Raw genomic sequence first — 19,480 nt, forward strand, 5'->3', positions numbered from 1 at the left:
AGAAGGCAAGAGAGGCCCCAGGCAATCGGGGTGGTCAGTTTTTATGCATGCAAACATTCTCAGCTGCTCAGTCATGTCCCACTCTTTGGGACCCCATGGACTGTAGCCTGTCAAGCTCCTCTGCCCATGGAATTTTGTAGGCAACAATACTGGAGTGGATTGCCATTTCCTTCTCCAGGGGATCTTCCTGCCTCAGTGATTGAGCTTGCATCTCCTGCATTGGCAGGTGGATTCTCTACCTCTGAGCCTCCTAGGAAGCCAGATTGAGTATATAAGAACCCAAATAGCTCTCATCTGAAAGGTAAGCACCTTACACTCAGGCCTTCCTGTTGACTTCAGGGTGGGGCTGGAGAAGAGTTAAAGGTGAGCAGAGGACAGAGGCCTCCATGGTCACCCCAATGAGGATTTGAAGAGGTTGAGTAAAATACATTAACTGGCTTGATCAGCCCTGGCATTTGTTGTTCTAGACCTTAAAGTGATTTTTAAAAATTATATCTAAGATCACAGTTAATCATTTTATGAGACAGACCTGAGTACAGTGTCAAACACTTAAAATTTTTTAAGATTAGAAAGTATAACTTTAATACAGTTTAAAAAAAAAACAAAAAAAAAACCTATAAGGCCTCTGCTGCCGCCGCTGCTGCTAACTCGCATCAGTCGTGTCCGACTCTGTGCGACCCCATAGACGGCAGCCCACCAGGCTCCTCCGCCTCTAGGTAAACTTTATTATTATACTTTAACGTGAGATCTAATTTAAAGATAGAAAGTATCACTTTAAAGGTATGGATCATCATATGGTTTTGGTGATGACTGAAAACATTCTCCAAAGTGCCTTCCTCAAGGCGGCTTTGTAGCACAATATATGGCCAGAATCGTTTCTGTAATAGGGATTACAGTAACAAGTTAAGTTTTTTGGCTCACCGTTCCCAATCAGTTTAGCTTAGGCGTACTGGTTTTAACTTGTTCTTCTCTATTCAAATTTTTCTTCCATATAGAAATTTCATTAAGTGCTGGGAAGTCGTCTTTGGGACCTGCTGTGCCATGCCGAACCATGCAGTTCAAAAACTGCAATTCAATATGATCAGGAGGGTTGCCTTTTTCTTTGAAGATGTGGCTATGCTGTTTATCCTCCACTTCCCTGTGCTGTTTCTTTTCCACTTAACATTTTCAGCAGCTATAAATTTTCTGAGAACTGCATCTGCAAAGGAAGATGGGTAAATATTGCCATCACAGGTGTGACCCCAATTCACCTTCCCACCCCTGCCCTGACACATAGAAAGCCTTCAACGCACAGCTATGGAACAGCAAATTAAAGAATGTTATTTCTCACATCAGAACTGGAAACAATACAAACAATGTGAGGAAAAGGTAAAATAAATTATGGTCTATCCACAAAATAGGTTATAATATATAACCATTAGAGGTCATGATTTCGAATATTATCCTTTCCCAATTTCATGAAAACAAATACACCAAGTGAAGAAGAGGTCTATGGTTGCAATTTTATAAAACAATTTCAAATAAAATTAAGAGATTAAAATTAACAGTTATGACTTGGCGACAGTATTGTGGGTGATTTTATTTTTTCCTTTAGGTTTTTCTATATATACATTATAAATAATAGTACATATATTGGAAAAACACGTTCATTTCCAGCTTCAGATCCTCTCATGTTTTCTCTTGATTCTCCTCCAGAAACAGCGACGCATTTCACTTTCATTTTCTCAGAAAACAACCCTGTCCCCATCAGCTCTCACCTCCAGTTCCTCCATTTCCCCTGCCCTCAGCCATAAGCAAACCCTGGCATTTTATGTCTCTATAGATTTGTCTATCCTGGACATTTCCTATAAACAAGATTGTACAATATGTGGTCTCACGAAGACAAAGACAGTTCACAGTCTTTGTCAATATCATTGTAGTCAGCGCTCATCAGATGGCCTGGTAAACTGTCACTACAGTTGTGGAGTTACTGTTGGAAACTCCTGAGGGTAGATTAGATAAGTTTCAAAAAAAAGCTTTTTTCTTTTTAAGGACAGTTTCAGGTACAGAGAATTCCCATAAATTCCCTGTGAACTGGGTGATTTTCGTTTTCTGGCCAGTGACCCATGTTCAGCAGCGTCCAGTGAATGTCCATTAAATGAAAGTGTTAAGTCGCTCGGTCATGTACAAGTCTGTGATCCCATGGACTGTAGCCCACCAGGCTCCTCTGCCCGTGGGATTCTCCAGGCAAGAATTCTGGAGTGCGTTGCCATTTCCTTCTCCAGAGGATCTTTCCCACCCAAGGATCAAACCCACATCTCCTGCACTGCAAGCGGATTTTTTACCTCCTGGTAAAGAATATGCCTGCAACATTGGAGACCTGGGTTCGATCCCTAGGTGGGGAAGATCCCCTGAAGAAGGGAACAGCTACCCACTCCAGTATTCCAGCCTGGAGAAGTCCACGGACTATATGGTGCATGGGGTCGCAAAGAGTTAGACACAACTGAGTGATTTTCGCTTTCACGTTTTACCATCTGAGCCACCAGGGCAGCCTGTGTTTCTATGGACAATGTGAGTTATGACGTGGTGACTTTGATTGTGTTTCTTCAGCTATAGCAACAGCATTGTCTAGTGGTATTGTCAGTATCTGGAGGACTTGTTCTGGTTTGCAGTGTCCTGATAGGTTGTTTGACCTTGGGTCATTCTTTGGTTCTTTTGGGTCACAGTCGCCTCATCAATAAAATAAAGGACAGGATAATTTTCCAGATCCTTTTCCAGGCTAACTTTGTGTGAATCTTTAAGTGGTGTTTTGGGGCAGCTGGTTTAAAAAAACCACCATAGGTTCTTTCACTGCTATTTCCATTAAATGATTGGTCCGCTATTTATAATGAGACACATAAGCCTCTGAGGGTTTTAAGACTTGCCCAAGATTATCAGGACAGTTGCTGAACAGGCCATTCAGGTCTCCTTTCCGATGTTTATATGTTTGCGTAACGAAGCAGGACACTATGGTGCATTCCTGAACAGACCATAGGAAGAGACCACCCCCCACCACCCCCATGCCCTCCACCTGCCTCTTGTTTGTAGAAAAACTTTAGCCACCCAGACTTTCCCCAAGTTCCAAAGAATAAACTTAATCAGAGAAGTAAGAAAGTGCAGAAACAAAGCAAAACAGCCAAGTAAGACCAAAATAATTATTAATAGTTTAGTCCTTAGACAAAATCAAGGACATTTTGTTCCTCCTCAAGGGCTATAGATAATATTGAGACATACCCTTTGAGCTGTTCTACGGAGAGTGAAACCCCCACTAGATCAAAGCAGTTAATTGTAAGTTGCCCACAAGAACATAGACCCCGGACCAGTTGAACCAGTGGGTTGATGATATTGACTCAGAATTACCTCACCACCAATCGATCAGACGAATGTCCACGAGCTGATCATGCATTTGAAACCCTCATCCTCACCCTGTCTTTAAAAACCTTTCCCTGAAAACTACTGGGGAATTTGAATCTTTTGCACCAATAGCTGCCAGTTCTCCTTGTTTGGCACCTGCATAAACCCTTGCACTTTTCCCTCATCACAACCTGATCTCAACAGGTTGGCTTTAATGCGCCCCTGCGAGTGGACCCAGGTTTAGTTTGGTAATACTTGTACGAGACACAACTTCTATGATTTTGTTTCCGCTTGTGTAAAAAGGCGGTAATACCCACCTCACAGGTTTGTGAAATGTTAGCTATTGCTGTGGGCTCCCCAGGTAGCTCAGTGATAAACAATCTGTCTGTCAATGTGGGTTTGATCCCTGGTTCCAGAAGATGCCCTGGAGAAGGAAATGGCAACCCACTCCAGTATACTAGGTGGAAAATCCCATGGACAGAGGAGCCTGGTGTGCTACAGCCCATAGGGTTGCAGAGTTGACACTAGCGACTAAACAAACAAAAAGCTATTGCTATACCCCTCACATGTCAAACGTGGCAGTCAGCCTTGCAATAAAGAAAATATAGATAGCAGTATAAGATTAAGACATGATCACTGAAGGCCTGCAAACCAAACTGATCTTTCTGGATCCCAACTTTCTCTAGGTTGAAAATCAGGGCAAAACACATTAACCTTTTTTTAGGACTAAAAGCCGTGTCTCTCCAGCATCTCCTACAGACTTTAGCTGCTGGAAAAACCAGGGTTCATAACTTGTCCCTTTATTCCTCTTTTACCTGGTATTTATAAGATTTTAAACACAGTCTCATTTTGAGGCAGTTAAGCTTCTCAGAGGTTGTCACCTGCCTAAGGCTGCAAAGTCACCTTGTGAACTCCAAGGCCCACACACCCTTCACTGGTCTCCAGCCTGATAAATACAATCAGCATCTAAACCAACTGCCCTCCTACGAAGCAAACTGCCACCCGCGGGCAGGATCTTATCTGCATCCTAGGCGGAGGAAGATCGTACGGTCTCCAGGCAGGGAGGGACGCCCATCCTCACGCCCCACCCTCCTCTGATTTTCATCCCTAATCAAATTTCGCCTACGACTAGAAAGTGCCAGAAAGCCAGGACTCCAGGCAACTCGAACAGCAGCCTCGCGCCCCGCCGGCCTCCGCCTTCCCCACGTCACGGCCACCGAGCGCAGTGCCCCCTAGGGGCCCCCGTTCGCCCAGGAAGGCAAGCCAGGTACTTCCAGCCTCTGGCCCGCTACCGCTCCGCCCAGCCACCCCCCGGCAGAGACGTGAGCCGCTGTCTCTCCGAGATCTGCATCCGCATCTCCGCGTCGCGGGAGGACCCGCGCGGCCTCCGGTTCTCGCCGCCGCCACTGCTCGCGCCTCTCCATGAGCGCGCGTCTGCCGTTCGTCCTGCGCCGGCTCGCGCGCCCGCAGCACCCCGGCTCGCCGCGCCGCCTCCCATCTCTTTGTCGCGCCAGCAGCGGCAGGGGCAGCGGATGTGGCGGCGGGGAGGGTCTCCTCGGGCAACAGCGGCTGCGGGATACCCAGGCCGGGAGCAGCCGGGGCCCGGGCAGCCCGGCGCCCCCAACTCGGGACTCGATCGTCCGGTGAGTGTCCGGCGCTCGCCGTCGCCCAGGTTCCTGGCAGTGGCGGGGGGTTGGGGGAGGTTAGGAGAAATCCAGGAGGCGGGGCGGCTGAGGGCTCGAGTCTCGGCCGACCCCCGGGAACCTCCGTGGAGGTTCGCTGAGCATGGGCTGTAGTGTTTGGTGCCAACTTTTCGGGGTGATGGCGGCTGGTCGGGGTTTGGGGGGCGGAGCGGTTGGCGGGTAGCGCGGGCATCCAGAGAATGGGCTGGGCCAGCGCGAGAACGATTCCCCGGGCCGGCCCAGGTCCGGGGGCGGCGGATCCGGAGGGCATGGACCTCCCCAGCGGGTACTGCGCAGCCCAGACCGCGTGCCGCGCTCCACGTGCGCCTCCGGCCGCCGGCTCTGATGCAACCGCGCGGGGCGCGGCCTGGGCAGGAAAGGGGCGGTGCGGCGAGGGTGGGAGCCCCCGAGGAGGGGGGGCGCCTGCTCCACCTTCTGCTCCGCCCTTCAGCTGGTCGGATCCTGAGTCGGGGGCTGGACCGTTGCGGGGCTAGGATTGGGGGAGTAGGGGGCCGCAGCCAGGGCCCGGCGGTCAGCGCCCAACAGCGCAGCGGCTCCGCCTTCCGGACGCTGTCTGGGCGCGGTGAACTGTGACTGCCGTTGAAGTCCACGCTCATCACCGCAGCCTCCGGCGCCTGGGAGGGCTGCGGCCTGGTGCACCCGTTGACTCACTGGAGGCGGTCGAAGTCGGGGCCGTCTGGTTTCAGGCGTCGCTGCACCGTGGGCACGGCATCCCCAGCGCAACTTGTTGCCAAAGTTCTCTCTCGGGCCAGCGGCGAACTCTGGGAGCCCCGGGTCAGGCCTTCCGCTGTCCCCACCCGGAGATGTTCGCGGGTCCCCCTCCATCCACCTCCCCCCGCCTCCGCCCCGATCCCTCACACACTTCCTAGCCGCTCCTCTTCACCCTTCGGTGGGAGAAAGGGGAAGTCTTTAGTCTTCTGTCTGGAGAAGTCTGTTAGCTGGGGACCCAGACAGTGTAGAGCAAAGTGCTCCGGACGTTCCTGGGGTCCAGGATGCCAGTCAGCAAGCTGTTCGCCTCCATCCATAGACATCCTCTTCTGTTTTGCTTCTGTCCTTCATTTTGAGAATGGATATGCCTGTTTCCAAAGCACTTCTTCGGAGAAGGCAATGGCACCCGGCTCCAGTACTCTTGCCTGGAAAATCCCATGGACCGAGGAGCCTGGTAGGCTGCAGTCCATGGGGTCCCTAGGAGTCCGCCACGGCTGAACGACTTCACTTTCACTTTTCACTTTCATGCATTGGAGAAGGAAATGGCAACCCACTCCAGTATTCTTGCCTGGAGAATCCCAGGGACGGGGGAGCCTAGTGGGCTGCCGTCTTTGGGGTCGCACAGAGTCTGACACGACTGAAGCAACTTAGCAGCAGCAGCAAAGCACTTATTGAGGTGGCCTGAGACTCCAAGGACCCTTTTGTTTAGCTTACCCTGTCTCTCTGAAAGTTGAAGTTTAATCTCTTCCTGTCGTTAGGTTTTAAGCAATGAGCTCACCTTAAGGGGTTGACCAAACCTAACTGGAAATGCTGGTCGAATGTGCAGCAAAGCCAATCTACTGGACATGGGGTTGTGATGTAGGCAAGTACAAGGTTTGTTGTAGGTTACCAAGCAGGCGAGTCCAGGACAAGCCTCAGATCCACTCCAGCTTGGTCTCTGAGTTAGCCTTTTGTTTGTTTTTCTTTTTTTTTTAAGGGGAAGAACTGAAAGGCTGGAATTAGTTATCTTGTGACGTTTCTGTGACATTTCATTTCTTAATTGTAGCTTTGGCAGTTGCCATGTCTTTGGTTTATGCTTCTCTGGCTGGCTGGTCCTTGAGTCGGAGTCTGTTAGCTCATCTCCTGAGTGTATAGTTAATGAGATCTGTGGTAGTAATTTTATTTATTTTTATGATAGCAGTTTTAGCACATTAATGAGATTACCAATAACAATTTTAGTCATCTGGCTCTGTTGATTGTTGTTTATTTAGCACAGAATTAAAGTCACAGGGCACAGGAAACTGGACAAAAATTTTAGATAGATTAATCATAAATTGAATAAGAGGTTTTAGGGGGTTTTGATTTCAAGGTAAGAATCTGAAGACAGTATGGGAGGCAAAAATCTCCTTCCAACTAGAAGTTGACATGACAACTTTTCTCAACAGGGCAAAAAAAAAAAATATTGATTAGAAACATTTATGCCACTTTTTAGACTTATTGAACCTGGTAACTCCTTGTTTGCTTTGTTTGGCTCTGTAGGAATAATGAGTAACCCCAAAGAATGATACATTACACATGTAACAAGTTGTGGGGGATTTTGACTCAAGGAGCTGGGTGGTGACAGATCTGAGCTTCTGTAGCCACATGCCCTTCATTTATTGGAATGGTAAGACTCTTGCCTGGAAAATCCCATGGACGGAGGAGGCTGGTAGGCTGCAGTCCATGGGGTCGCTGAGGGTCGGACACGACTGAGCAGCTTCCCTTTCACTCTTCATTTTCATGCATTGGAGAAGGAAATGGCAGCCCACTCCAGTGTTCCTTCCTGGAGAATCCCAGGGACGGGGGAGCCTGGTGGGCTGCTGTCTATGGGGTCACACAGAGTCAGACACGACTGAAGTGACTTAGCAGCAGCAGGAACTACAGGTGTTTTCTGGGGAAAGTGCTTTTAGAAGGCATGTTTTCAGTGTTGAAGGGTAGCTTAGAGGCGCAGAACATTTTACAATTATAAGAACAAAGGTAGAGTTCTTGTAGTGCTCTTGCCCTACATTGAGAAAAGGGGTTTGTTATGGCTCAGGGAATTGTCCACACTGGTCAACCACAGGCTGAGCTTGGGTCCAAGGCTATTTCCACTCAGAGCTTTAGAGCCACCCAGACACTCCTTTTTGAGAACATACATTCCAGGCCCCACCCAGACTTAGGGAGTCCAACTTGATGGGCTGAGGCACAGAGCCTTTCTCTTTCCCACGCTCTCTGGCTGATCTTTCTCATTGCCAAGAACCACTTGGGACCCGCACTCCAGTGCCTCCCATACTACGCAAAAATGAGGACCCAATATGGCCCAAATTGGTAGTCAAGAAAGGTGGGGAGGGACTTCCCTAGTGGCCCAGTGGTTAAGACTCAGCGTTTCCACTGCAGGGTGCCTGGATTCCATCTAAGATCCTGCACACCAAGCAGTGTGGCCAAAATAATCATAAACATAAGAAAAGCATAGAATCTGCATAGAGCACGTGGTCCTCAGCCACGTTTTGCTGCAAAGAAGATTCTGGCTCATTTATAAGGTGATCTGTGAATTTTCATACATAGTTCAACAGAACAATACAGTCATTTCACTATCCAGTCGCTTTATCCCAGGTGATTAAAAACAAACAAAAACTTGCCTGGTTTGTAGACAGCTGCATGCTCATCTATTCCGTTTCTTTTGGCTCAGCTGACAGTGGAATGGCTCATCTGGTTAAGTTTTGAGGCCTTTAAACATTTTCCGAGCACCCCTCTTTCCTCTTCCATCTAATAGGAGCTGTTCGTCAGATACATTCGTCAGTTTCTTCTCTGAAAACTGGGAGGAGTTTTGCGTCTGGCCGTTTTGCCCCGTCCCTTTGTCTATGGCCACTTACTGCTGATGGGACCTGGCTGAGAGTTCACCCTGCAATTTTTGAAAACTGTTGTGTGTGCAAGACTCTGGTGGAGATGGGAGATAAAACTTAAAGATAGTTTCAAGCCCTGAAGCTTGGGTACCACCTCAGCTAAGCCTCTTGTTTATTACTGTGAGAGGAAAATGAGCCAAATTTTTTTATTAATTAAAAAATTTTAATTGAAACGTAATTGATTTACAATGTTGTGTTAGTTTCAGTTATACGGCAAAGTGATTCAGTTACATATATATGTCTGTGTATATAGATATTTATATGTGCTCAGTTGCTCAGTTGTGTGCGACTCTTTGCAACTCCATGGACCGTAGCCTGCCAGGCACCTCTGTCCATAGCGATTCTCCAGGCAAGAATACTGTAGTGGGTTGCCACGCCCTCCTTAAGGGAATCTTCCCCACCCAGGGATCAAACCCAGGTCTCCCGCATTGCGGGCGGTTTCTTTACTATCTGAGCCACGAGGGAAACCCAGATATATGTATAGATCTATCTTTTTTTTCAGATTCCTTAGTTATTTCAAGATATTGAATGTATTTCCTTGTTCTATATTATAGGTCCTTCTTGTCTGTCTATTTCATATATAGTAAAGTCTGTTAATCCCAGACTCCCGATTTATCCCTGCCCCTGCCCTTCTTCCCCTTTGGTAACCATAAGATTGTTTTCTATGTCTGAGGGTCTGTTTCTGTTCTGTAAATAAATTGATCTGAAAGAGCCGACTTTCTTGATTGTGTACAAGTAAGGAACATTTTGTGTGGAGGGTGGTGAAAAGTGGTCTCTGAAATGGCTCATCCCAGGAAGCTACAGAAAGAGAGCCTGCCTTGTACCACGTTTATCTTGGTCTGCCCCTGTACCTGGAAGCTGACACCTGGGGGATGCTAAGGGGAAGGTGGCCCCTGCTATTTTTCAGGAGGTTCCAGTGCAGACTTGAGGGGCCCAGAGGAGTGAGAGGCTCCTTCTGTGAGAGGCCTTGGGAGAATATCAGATCCCTGCACCTCCTCAGTGTTTCTGCAGCCTTTGCTTCCCATCCCTTCTGTAAACTCAGGAGCTTAAAGTGTATCCTGACCCATCACTTCTTACCCCCTCCACAATCCCCTGTGTTAGTACCTACCCCTCTCCGCCCAAGTTTGCTTTCCCCCTGGACCCAGACTCTTCTGGAGTGGAAGGATTGTGGTGGAGAAAGGGGATTATTGAACCAAGAAACCCAAACTTCTTACTACAGTAAACTTAGAAAATGCAAGAGAATAAGTCACCCCTAGAAAATTACCATTTGCATCCAGCTCCTTTATCTCTGCTTATTTTGAAAATTAAGAGGTTGTCACATTTTATGCTGGGTTAAGTAGTTCATGATTGCTCTCCTGCGCAGCCCCCCCGACCCTGTGCATACCCGGAGGAGCACCCTTTTGCTATCTAATTAGAGAGTAAGAGACCTTCTAAGAAAATGTGTGGTACCTATCCTTTCTTGTCAAACCTAGATCTGACTGTGTTGTTTCTCTTTCCCAATGTAGAGAAGTCATTCAGAATTCGAAAGAAGTTCTGAGTTTATTGCAAGAAAAGACCCCTACCTTTAAGCCGGTTCTTGCTATTATTCAGGTAAGCGGAGAATGTGGTTCTGTCTTGCTATTTTATGATGTCTTTTTTTTTTTGGCTGTTTTGGGTCTTCGCTTCCACACACGGACTTTCTCTAGGTGTGGTGTGTGGGCTTCTCACTGTAGTGGCTTCTCTTGTCGCGGAGCACGGGCTCTTGATGCACGGGTTCAATCAGCAGTTGTGGCACATGGGCTTAGTTGCTCTGTGGCATGTGGAATCTTTGGCCCAGGGATTGAAATTGTGTCCCCCGCATTGGCAGACAGACTCTTAACCACTGGACTACCAGGGAAGTCCTGGTATCTTTCAATCTAGATTGTACACAGACAACCACCTGCATTTCTTGTCACAGACATCCCACTGGGGCTTAGGGGAGGAAGGAGAAGCCTCAGCTGGAAATGCTGTTGTTTCCCCCTTCATCTGGTCATTTTGCTGCTTCAGGGTTACAGGTCAGGTACCGCTCTGTTTGCTTCTGTCTCCTTTTGGTGTGGATAACTTCCAGAGGTCGGGATGTAGATGCTCCCATAACTTGCATTATGCAGGATATACTGTGGCCAAGTATAAATTCTTATGATGTGATCTGAGGGGAAAGGGGAGAAACACGCCTCTTTAGTTCCATGGAAGACAGATGCTTGCTGAGACATGGTATTTGGTGATCTTACTACTTAGTCTCTAAGGCCTGCCTTGAGTCTGAAGGGCCAAAAGCCACGGCATGTCAGAAGGACTTCAAGTTCTACATCTGTCTTCTGACTTCGGACCCTTCGTTGCCAGCTGCGGTTGGCACTATTTGCCACCTGTGTTGGCGCACCTGGGTGATGCCAGGTGCAGGCAAGTGATTAGCTGAGCCAAGCCTGTAAGCTAACACAGCCCAACAGTTGAGCGGCCACTCTTGTTCTTGGCATGAGTTTAATGTATCAGAAAAGCTGTTTCATCAGCACTGTGATTTGAGGACCAGAGAGCTGTGCTCAAGTCACTCGCATTCTTTGGAGTCTGTTCCTGAAAAGGTAGGCAGGTGAGAAGAGTGGAAAGAAAAGTGAACCGAGGGCCTAGCCTCCTGGAATTCAGCTTACTTGATAGCTTTTCACTGAAGGGCAAGTCACCTAAATCTCCCTGTTTGGCATTCCTCACTTAGAACTGGGTTCTGGTTGTGGCTATATATGCCCTGTGAGGATTCTTATTTTAAAAAGAAACATAACTTGAAAGCCTGAGAAATTGCCATGTTAATGAAGACCAGCCATTAGCTCCCTTTTATGAGCAATAAGATTCTTGTTTTGCATTTCCCTTTGTCTTTGTTAGATAATGCATAATCACAGAATTAGTCTTTGTATTGTTGTGTGCCTATTCAAGATCTTTTTATGTTGATCTTTAATATATTCTCCTTCTGTCTCCCCTCTCCCAAGGCAGGTGATGATAACTTGATGCAAGAAGTAAACCAGAATTTGGCTGAGGAGGTAAGGATTGTTGATTTTCAAAAATGCATTTTAATTTTTGGCTGGTGCATTCATCTCCTCTCAGTGACACACTCGCCCTGTGTACTCTTTGCAGGCTGGTCTGAACATCACCCACATCTGCCTTCCTGCGGAGAGCGGGGAAGATGAGGTAAGACAGCAGGACACGTGACTCTTTTGTGCTCCTCCCCCTCGGCCCTAGTAGACCTCTGAGCAAGTCTTGCTGTGGGCGGAACTGACCAAACCTTTTCTCAGGGCTGAACTTTTGGAGGGAAGAATTCACTTTTCCCACTAGTGTAAATGCTCTGTGATCTGTCCCTTTCCTTACCATGTTTCTTTCTTTTTTCTTTAAAGTAGAGTTGATTTACAATGTTTTGTTAGTTTCTGGTGTATAGCAAAGTGATTCAGTTATACATATACGCTTGTATATTCTTTTTCATATTCTTTTCCATTATGGTTTATTACAGGCTGTTGAATGTAGTTCCCTGTGCTATATAGTAGTACCTTTTTTAAAAAATATATTTATTTATTTGACTGCACCAGGCCTCAGCTGTGGCACGTCAGATCTTCGATCATAGTTGCAGCATTTGGGATCTTTAGTTGTGATATATGAACTCTTACTTGTGGCACATGGGATCTAGTTCCCTGACCAGGAATCAAACCCAGACCCCCTGCATTGGGAGCTTGGAGTCTTAGCCACTGGACTATAAGGGAAGTCCCCAGTACATTGTTTTTTATCTCCTTACCATATGTTTCTGCTCAATAAGGCCTCCCCTCGTGGGCACTAGTGGTAAAGAACCTGCCTGCCAATACAGGAGACTTAAGAGACATGAGTTCAATCCCTGGGCCAGGAAGATCCCCTAAAGAAGAAATTGGCAACCCACTCCAGTATTCTTGCCTGGAGAATCCCATGGACAGAGGAGCCTGGTGGGCCTCAACCCATGGGGTCACAAAGGGTTGGACACGACTGAAGTGACTATCACGCACCACATGTTTCTGTTGACAGCATGAGCTATGACATGGTCACTTTGGTTGTGTTTCTTTAGCTGTTGCAACAGCATTGTCTCGTGGAAATTGTCAGTGTCTGGAGGACTAGTTCTGGTTTGTGATGTCCTGACCTGAGTTGTTTGACCTTGAGTCATTCTTTGGTTCTTCTAGGTCACAGTTGCCTCATCAATAAAATAAAAGACAGGATCATTTTCCAGATGCTTTTTCAGGCTAACTTTGTGTGAATCTTTAAGTGGTGTTTTGGGGCCTCTGATAAAAAAACCATCGTAGGTTCTTGCAGTGCTACTGTATGTGATATGGTTGTTTCCAGCAGCAGGGATACCAACCCTCCTGTGTGTCATCTCAAGCCTGGGATAAGCAGCACTGCATAAGTAGGGCCTCAGACACTAAACCAGGGCCATCCTGGTGTCTGACACTTCTGTGGCTAGATTTTCTTCAGACTGGCTGTGGCAGTGATGAAAACTAAACAATCGGGAATAGCACTGAAGTCTTTTGTAGGTGCTCAAACTCACATCCATCGGGTCGGTGATGCCATCCAGCCATCTCATCCTCTGTCATCCCCTTCTCCTCCTGCCCCCAATCCCTCCAGGTATCAGGGTCTTTTCCAGTGAGTCAACTCTTCGCATGAGGTGGCCAAAGTATTGGAGTTTCAGCTTTAGCATCATTCCTTCCAAAGAACACCCAGGGCTGATCTCCTTTAGAATGGACTGGTTGGATCTCCTTGCAGTCCCAGGGACTCTCAAGAGTCTTCTCCAACACCACAGTTCAAAAACATCAATTCTTCGGTGCTCAGTGCTGTGATTCATGGGGTCGCAAAGAGTCGGACACGACTGAGCGACTGAACTAAACTGAACTGACTGAAAGTTCAGAAGTAGGGAATCCCTGGCTAGTGTGGTGGCATCACAAAGTCCTTAGATATTCAGGTTCCCAGGATCTTGCTGTGCTGCCTCATATCCAGGATGGCCCATTCAACTCTACACATCACACCCACATTCTATTGTTATGTTGCTGTTCAGTTGTTCAGTCGTGTCCGACTTTTGGTGACCCCATGGACGGCAGCACGCCAGGCTTCCCTGTCCTTCACTATCTCCCTGAGCTTGCTCAAATTCATGTCCATTGAGTCAATGATGCTGTCTAACCATCTCATCGTCTATTGCTCCCCTTCTCCTGCCCTCAATCTTTCCCAGCATCAGGGTCTTTTCCAGTGAGTCAGCTCTTTGCATCAGGTGGCTCAAGTATTGGAGCTTCAGCTTCAGCATCAGTCCTTCCAGTGAATATACAGCATTGATTTCCTTTAGGATTGACTGGTTTGATCTCCTTGCAGTCCATGGGACTCTCAAGAGTCCACATTCTAGCCAGCATCAGAGAGAAAATAAATCCAGACTCAGTGAGAAGTGATATAATCTGAAAGAATTACTGCCAGATGGGGAAAGGGCCTGTTAAGGAAATGTACTCTGCCCGTAACTTCTACATACCTTTCAGAGGTAGGCAGAAGCCTTGTCTTTTACAGGGAGAGGGAGAGAAGGCTTGAAAGAAGCCAGTGCGATGAAAGAAAGGGTGGCTTGATGAGATAGTAGATGAGAGAATGTTTTACCCTGAAGCCAGCCTGTTCTCATGAGTGGAGGGAGGAGAGTGCCGTCTGACAGTCAGACTGGGGCTAGGTCGAAGTTTGGGCTTCCCTGGTGGCTCAGATGGTAAAGGTGTGTCTACAGTGTAGGAGACCTGGGTTCAATCCCTGTGTTGGGAATATCCCCTGGAGGGGAGCATGGCAACCCACTCCAGTATTCTTGCCTGAAGAGTCTCCATGGACAGAGGAGCCTAGCAGGCTACAGTCAATGGGGTCACAAACAGTTGGACATAGCTGAGCGACTAAGGATGGCACAGCACAGGTCAAAGTTTAAGAACCAGAGGGAAGGAAAGAAGCTTACCTAACGTTCAATTTACAAGCGGTTTTATTCTGATGGATCAGTGGGGACAAACAGTTCAGCTAAATTACTCATGGACAAAAAATGGGAATTTGTGGGGTCTGTATCTGGCCTTATTCCCAGGTAGGCAAGAGAGCATCAGATGGGCTCAAATCTGACTGTGGACAGGGAATTGTCTTTTACAGCTCTCACTTGTAGCATCTCATGTCTTAATTAATTGCTGAGCTTTGGTTTTGTTCTGTCGTGTTCTGGTAGAGAATAGTGATAAGAAAGACTTAAAGACACCAAAAATTCAGCCAAGATTTTATACGGGGTGAGAAGGGAATATAGATTTCTTCTTTCTGCTTTATACCAGGTCTTCAACAAAGACAAGAAGAAACTAGAACACATGCATTTTTATGAATCCATGTTTAATATAATATGCCTTTTGTTGGGTCTTATTTTTGCACAACTGACTATTGTTTTCCTTTTAGATTATAGATGAGATCCTGAAGATTAATGAAGACAGCAGAGTACATGGCCTTGCCCTTCAGATCGCTGAGACCTCATTTAGCAACAAAATCCTCAATGCTTTGAAACCAGAAAAAGATGTGGATGGGTAAGAACATATAAAAGAAAACAATCAACTCATTGCTAGTTTGTTTACAGTGAATTTTTGAAAACTCTGCTCTTTCAACTATGTCAGTAATTAAGACTTGAAAGGAATAATTTTAACTCTTTCAGGAGTTGGAGGGTCTGTTAAATTCTGCTTAAGAAAGTGCATGTTTGGGAAAATACACTTACCCTTTTGTAGTGTTTGTGTGCCATTTTGGAATTAACCAGTCATATTCATTTGAGAACTTCCTGACTTACAGAGTCCTTAGCCAGCTCTCCTCTTCTAATAACTTTTCCTTGATAGTTCTACCAGACTAGAGAAAAAGCCCAGACACCTGCTTCACCAGCAATAGAGTATTCTCCCTCAGTTCCAGGCCAGGAGAGAAGAACAAAGCAAGCCCTTACGTTCATAATGCAGGGTTTTGTTTGAAGGGAAAAACTGACTAGCAGGTGCTTTGATACTGGTCTTGGATTTGTGTCACGTCATGATATAAGCTTCAAGGGACAAGGAATACTACCCACGCATACGGGAGTTCCTGATGTTTCCTAAAAGTTGAAAACCTCATTTTCCGACATGGAAACAAGAGATTTATGTACTGTGACCTAAAAGAACATTCTTAGCATTACAGGGTGGTAAGCAAATTGATAACATTATTCTTGTAGGGGCTGGATTGAGTGAATCACTACGTCACTGACACATCCAGATTCTGCCACTATCCAGGCCTTCTGTTGGGACTTAGGGCAGACTCAAACAGGCAGAAAAGTTGTCATGAAAATCTCTGATCCTGTAGCAGACAAACCATAAAGAGAGAAGAAGCTCTAATTAGTTAGGAAACCTCCAGAACCTCAAGGTATCAAGGTGTAGTTTTCAATCTTTCATAAAAAGAGGACTATGAAACCTTTGCCAAGTATCCTCATTTTGTTATTAACCTGTATTGAGACCATCAGTTTAAGCTGAACAGTTAGGGACTGTGTTGTCCTGGATTTGACAAGAAAGGACGCAAGGCCTTGAAAGGACATGGTTCCTCCTTTTTTCCCTTGATTCCTGCAGGAGATGAGTACTGATGTCAAGTGGGGGTCAGACCTTGAATCCAAATCTTGTGAGGTCACTCCCTGATTTCTAGGATTGATTCTGGACTTTGATATTGATGGAGATGTAAATTCCTCAGGGTAAAGTGGGCTTGGCTTCAGGACCACGGCACACATCCAGGGCCACCCTTCTCCGTAGTCCACTGAAATGAGCTTCCTGGAGCTGTGCAGTGAAGCCCTACATGGCTTCAAGCTGCAGACATGCTGTCCAAGCAAGATCAGAACACCCTTAGGGACCACATTAGCATTGCCTAAAGGGCCGCTCTAAAAAGCTAATGGCCTCTATTCCTGCCCGCTCTTTATTTTATATTTGTTTTTCTTGCCCACTCTTTAATTTCTATTTAATTATTTAATATATCCTATCTGTCAACAAAAATTCAGTGAACTATCAAGTTAAAAAAGAAATAAAAGAGAATTTTATTTGAGCCAAATCAAGGATTATAACCCAGCAAGCAGATTCTCAGGAAGCTCTGAGAACTGTTCCTCTGTTAGAAGTCAGAGATGGTCATATAGTCATATAGATAGAAGTCAGATAGTCACAGGGATAGAAGTCAGATAATCATACACATTGTCGGGAGAAAGGATAACACATCACAATGACACACTGATGCTTTACATAAAATTCACTAAGGGTGAGAAGAAAGTGAAAGTGTTAGTTGTTCAGTTGTGTCTGACTCTTTGAGACCCCATGGACTGTAGCCCCCTACCAGGCTCCTCTGGCCGTGGAATTCTCCGTGCAAGAATACGGGAGTGGGTTGCCATGCCCTTCTCCAGAGGATCTTCCTGAGCCAAGGACTGAACCCGGGTCTCCTGCATTGCAGGCAGATCCTTTACATCTGAGCCACCCGGGAAGCCCCATCGTCCAGATGAACCCCAAGTCACCCTGACCCTCTACAGAGCTGGGAAAGAACACTGTTCTTAAGTTACATGGCTAGTGTCGGAATTTTAAAAAGTTATCTTTTCAGTTGAGCAGGCGGTCTTGTCTTTGAGGAGCTCTGGTTAATGTGTCATGTAGGTGCACACTGCAGAGCTTGGGGGGAGGGACACCCAAAGGAGCACAGAGGGAATTTCATGGTTAATTTTTTCTTGACCAGCTTTAAAAGATAAACTTCTTTTCATTATATCAAATACTGACTTGGCTGTTATTTGGGATTAATACATGTGCTTTACAGATGACTGAGTTTGGGCCAAGTTTGAACTCACTTGTTCCCTTGTTTTTGGATTCAGATTAACGGATGTCAACCTGGGGAAGTTGGTCCGAGGAGATGCCCATGAGTGTTTTATTTCACCTGTGGCCAGAGCTGTAATCGAACTTCTTGAAAAGTCAGGTATAATGCTCCTTCAGAAACGTTGCTGTTCTGTGTTTTTTGGTATTCACATGAGTTGTAGTAAAGATTTGTTTCTGGAAGATTCTTATTGAAACACTGAGGTGATATTCAGTGTCAGATTTTTTTGTTTCTCGTCAGTTACATATGACTATGGCAGATTTTCTAATAAGACTATTATAATTTTAAAGAGAAATTGGTAAAGGTAAATGATTAACCTTGTTAAACATTAAATAACACATTAACACATTACATGTTAAACATTTTCTCAGTGTCTCTCATGAAACTCTCAAAATAACCACCATGAAAGACGTTTCAAGTTTCAACTCCTCAAATCCGTCAGTGTGTAGACCTAGATAAGATTTATATTTAAGGCTTAACTGACTATTAGATATATAGTTTAAATGACTGTTAGATATAGTTTAGGGTATAGAAACCTGGATTAGGATTTATCAGTGAACAGTATCACTTTCGTATCAGTATTTAATTTCCATCTTTCTTTCCTTTCATGTCAGTGACATAGAAATGAATAATATCTTAGTTATCACATTTAACAAGTAAATTATTACTGAATCTCTCCTATATTTAAGGACTTTATAACTGAATACATAAAAATTTAATAAACTTAATTTTTCTTTGCACTGGCTTGAGTAAAAAAGAGACCAGTGTCCCTCCCCTATACCCAAACGTGCAATGAGTAAACAAAAATTCTAAAATGTATACCAAAGCTTTGTTAGAAGACTAACTTTCAAGATACGCCTTTAGGACAGTAGTCATTAACCTCAAATCTCTGAGATAATCCGAATAGACAGTGTCTTTCCATCATATGAATAATTAGGATGATGATTCTGCATCACCCCACCATAAAATTTGCACAGAAAGAATAAATTACAGCTTATAGTCATTGTAAGTCTGGTGCCCAGAGGGCCAAGTTTTAAAAGGCTATTTTTTTGCAGCCAATTAAGCTGACGGTGCTATTTTCGCTGGGGAGTGCTGGTGTGCAGTGGCTGCAAACAGCAGGCTCCCGGGTAGTGTATGAAGCCTGTTGCCCTCATGGGTTGCCCTAAGGGACCTTGAAGTGAAAGTGTCAGTCACTCAGTCGTGTCTGACTCTTTGTGACCCTGTGGACTGTAGGCTGTTGGGCTCCTCTGTCCATAGAATTCTCCAGGCAAGAATACTGGAGTGAGTTGCCATTTGAAGACAGCCCTTTCCAGGGGATATTCGTGTCTGGCATGCTGTCCGCAGTCTAGGCTCCAGACAGGTATGCATCGTACCTTTGGAAAGCGCCAGGGCACAATGGCCAGAGTCCACATTGGCCAGGTCATAATGTCCGTCTGCACCAAGCTGCAGAACACGGAGCAGGTGAAGTTCAAGTTTTCTGGCTGCTGGAAGATCCACAGAAGTGGGGATTTACTAAGTTTAATGTGGATGAAATTGAAAACTTGGTGGCGGAAAAGCAGGTTGTCCCAGAGAGCTGTGGGGTTGAACACGTCCCTAATCCCAGCCCCCTGGACAAATGGTGGGCCCAGCGCTCCTGAGAGCCCAGACACTGTCCCCTCCTTAACACCCCCCAGTAAATCCTACCTTAAAGGCTTTTCCCCCCTTGCATTAATCCTGTATAGGAAAAAAACATTGATGTTTTGATTATAATACTGAATTTTCATTTGGTGGATAGGTGTCAGCTTAGATGGAAAGAAGATCTTGGTAATAGGAGCCCATGGGTCTTTGGAAGCCACCCTACAATGTCTGTTCCAGAGAAAAGGGTCCATGACAATGAGCTCCCAGTGGAAAACACCTCAGCTTCAAGGCAAGGTAAGCATCTTT

General features: G+C 45.9%; 1 protein-coding gene and 1 non-coding gene across 3 annotated transcripts in view; both read left to right on the forward strand.

The window, feature by feature from the left end:
- Positions 1-4,254: 4,254 nt before the first annotated feature.
- MTHFD1L (methylenetetrahydrofolate dehydrogenase (NADP+ dependent) 1 like) overlaps positions 4,255-19,480 on the forward strand; it is a 181,866-nt gene continuing 166,640 nt past the window's right edge. Inside the window, exons 1-7 of one of the 2 annotated variants that reach the window (XM_070796373.1) lie at positions 4,255-5,015; positions 10,189-10,273; positions 11,668-11,718; positions 11,813-11,866; positions 15,122-15,246; positions 17,559-17,659; positions 19,332-19,468. In XM_070796373.1, coding sequence (XP_070652474.1) covers positions 4,795-5,015; positions 10,189-10,273; positions 11,668-11,718; positions 11,813-11,866; positions 15,122-15,246; positions 17,559-17,659; positions 19,332-19,468 — 774 coding nt within the window. In that variant the 5' untranslated portion in view covers positions 4,255-4,794. Of the gene's footprint in view, positions 5,016-5,731; positions 5,850-10,188; positions 10,274-11,667; positions 11,719-11,812; positions 11,867-15,121; positions 15,247-17,558; positions 17,660-19,331; positions 19,469-19,480 lie in introns of those variants that run through there. The other variant, XM_019966947.2, reaches the window with a different exon arrangement.
- On the forward strand, positions 18,607-18,741 carry LOC139185021 (small nucleolar RNA SNORA70). The gene has a single exon (XR_011568613.1). It is a non-coding gene; the product is annotated as a small nucleolar RNA SNORA70 (small nucleolar RNA).

Source organism: Bos indicus, chromosome 9, assembly GCF_029378745.1.
Source record: "Bos indicus isolate NIAB-ARS_2022 breed Sahiwal x Tharparkar chromosome 9, NIAB-ARS_B.indTharparkar_mat_pri_1.0, whole genome shotgun sequence".
Lineage (NCBI taxonomy): Eukaryota > Metazoa > Chordata > Mammalia > Artiodactyla > Bovidae > Bos > Bos indicus.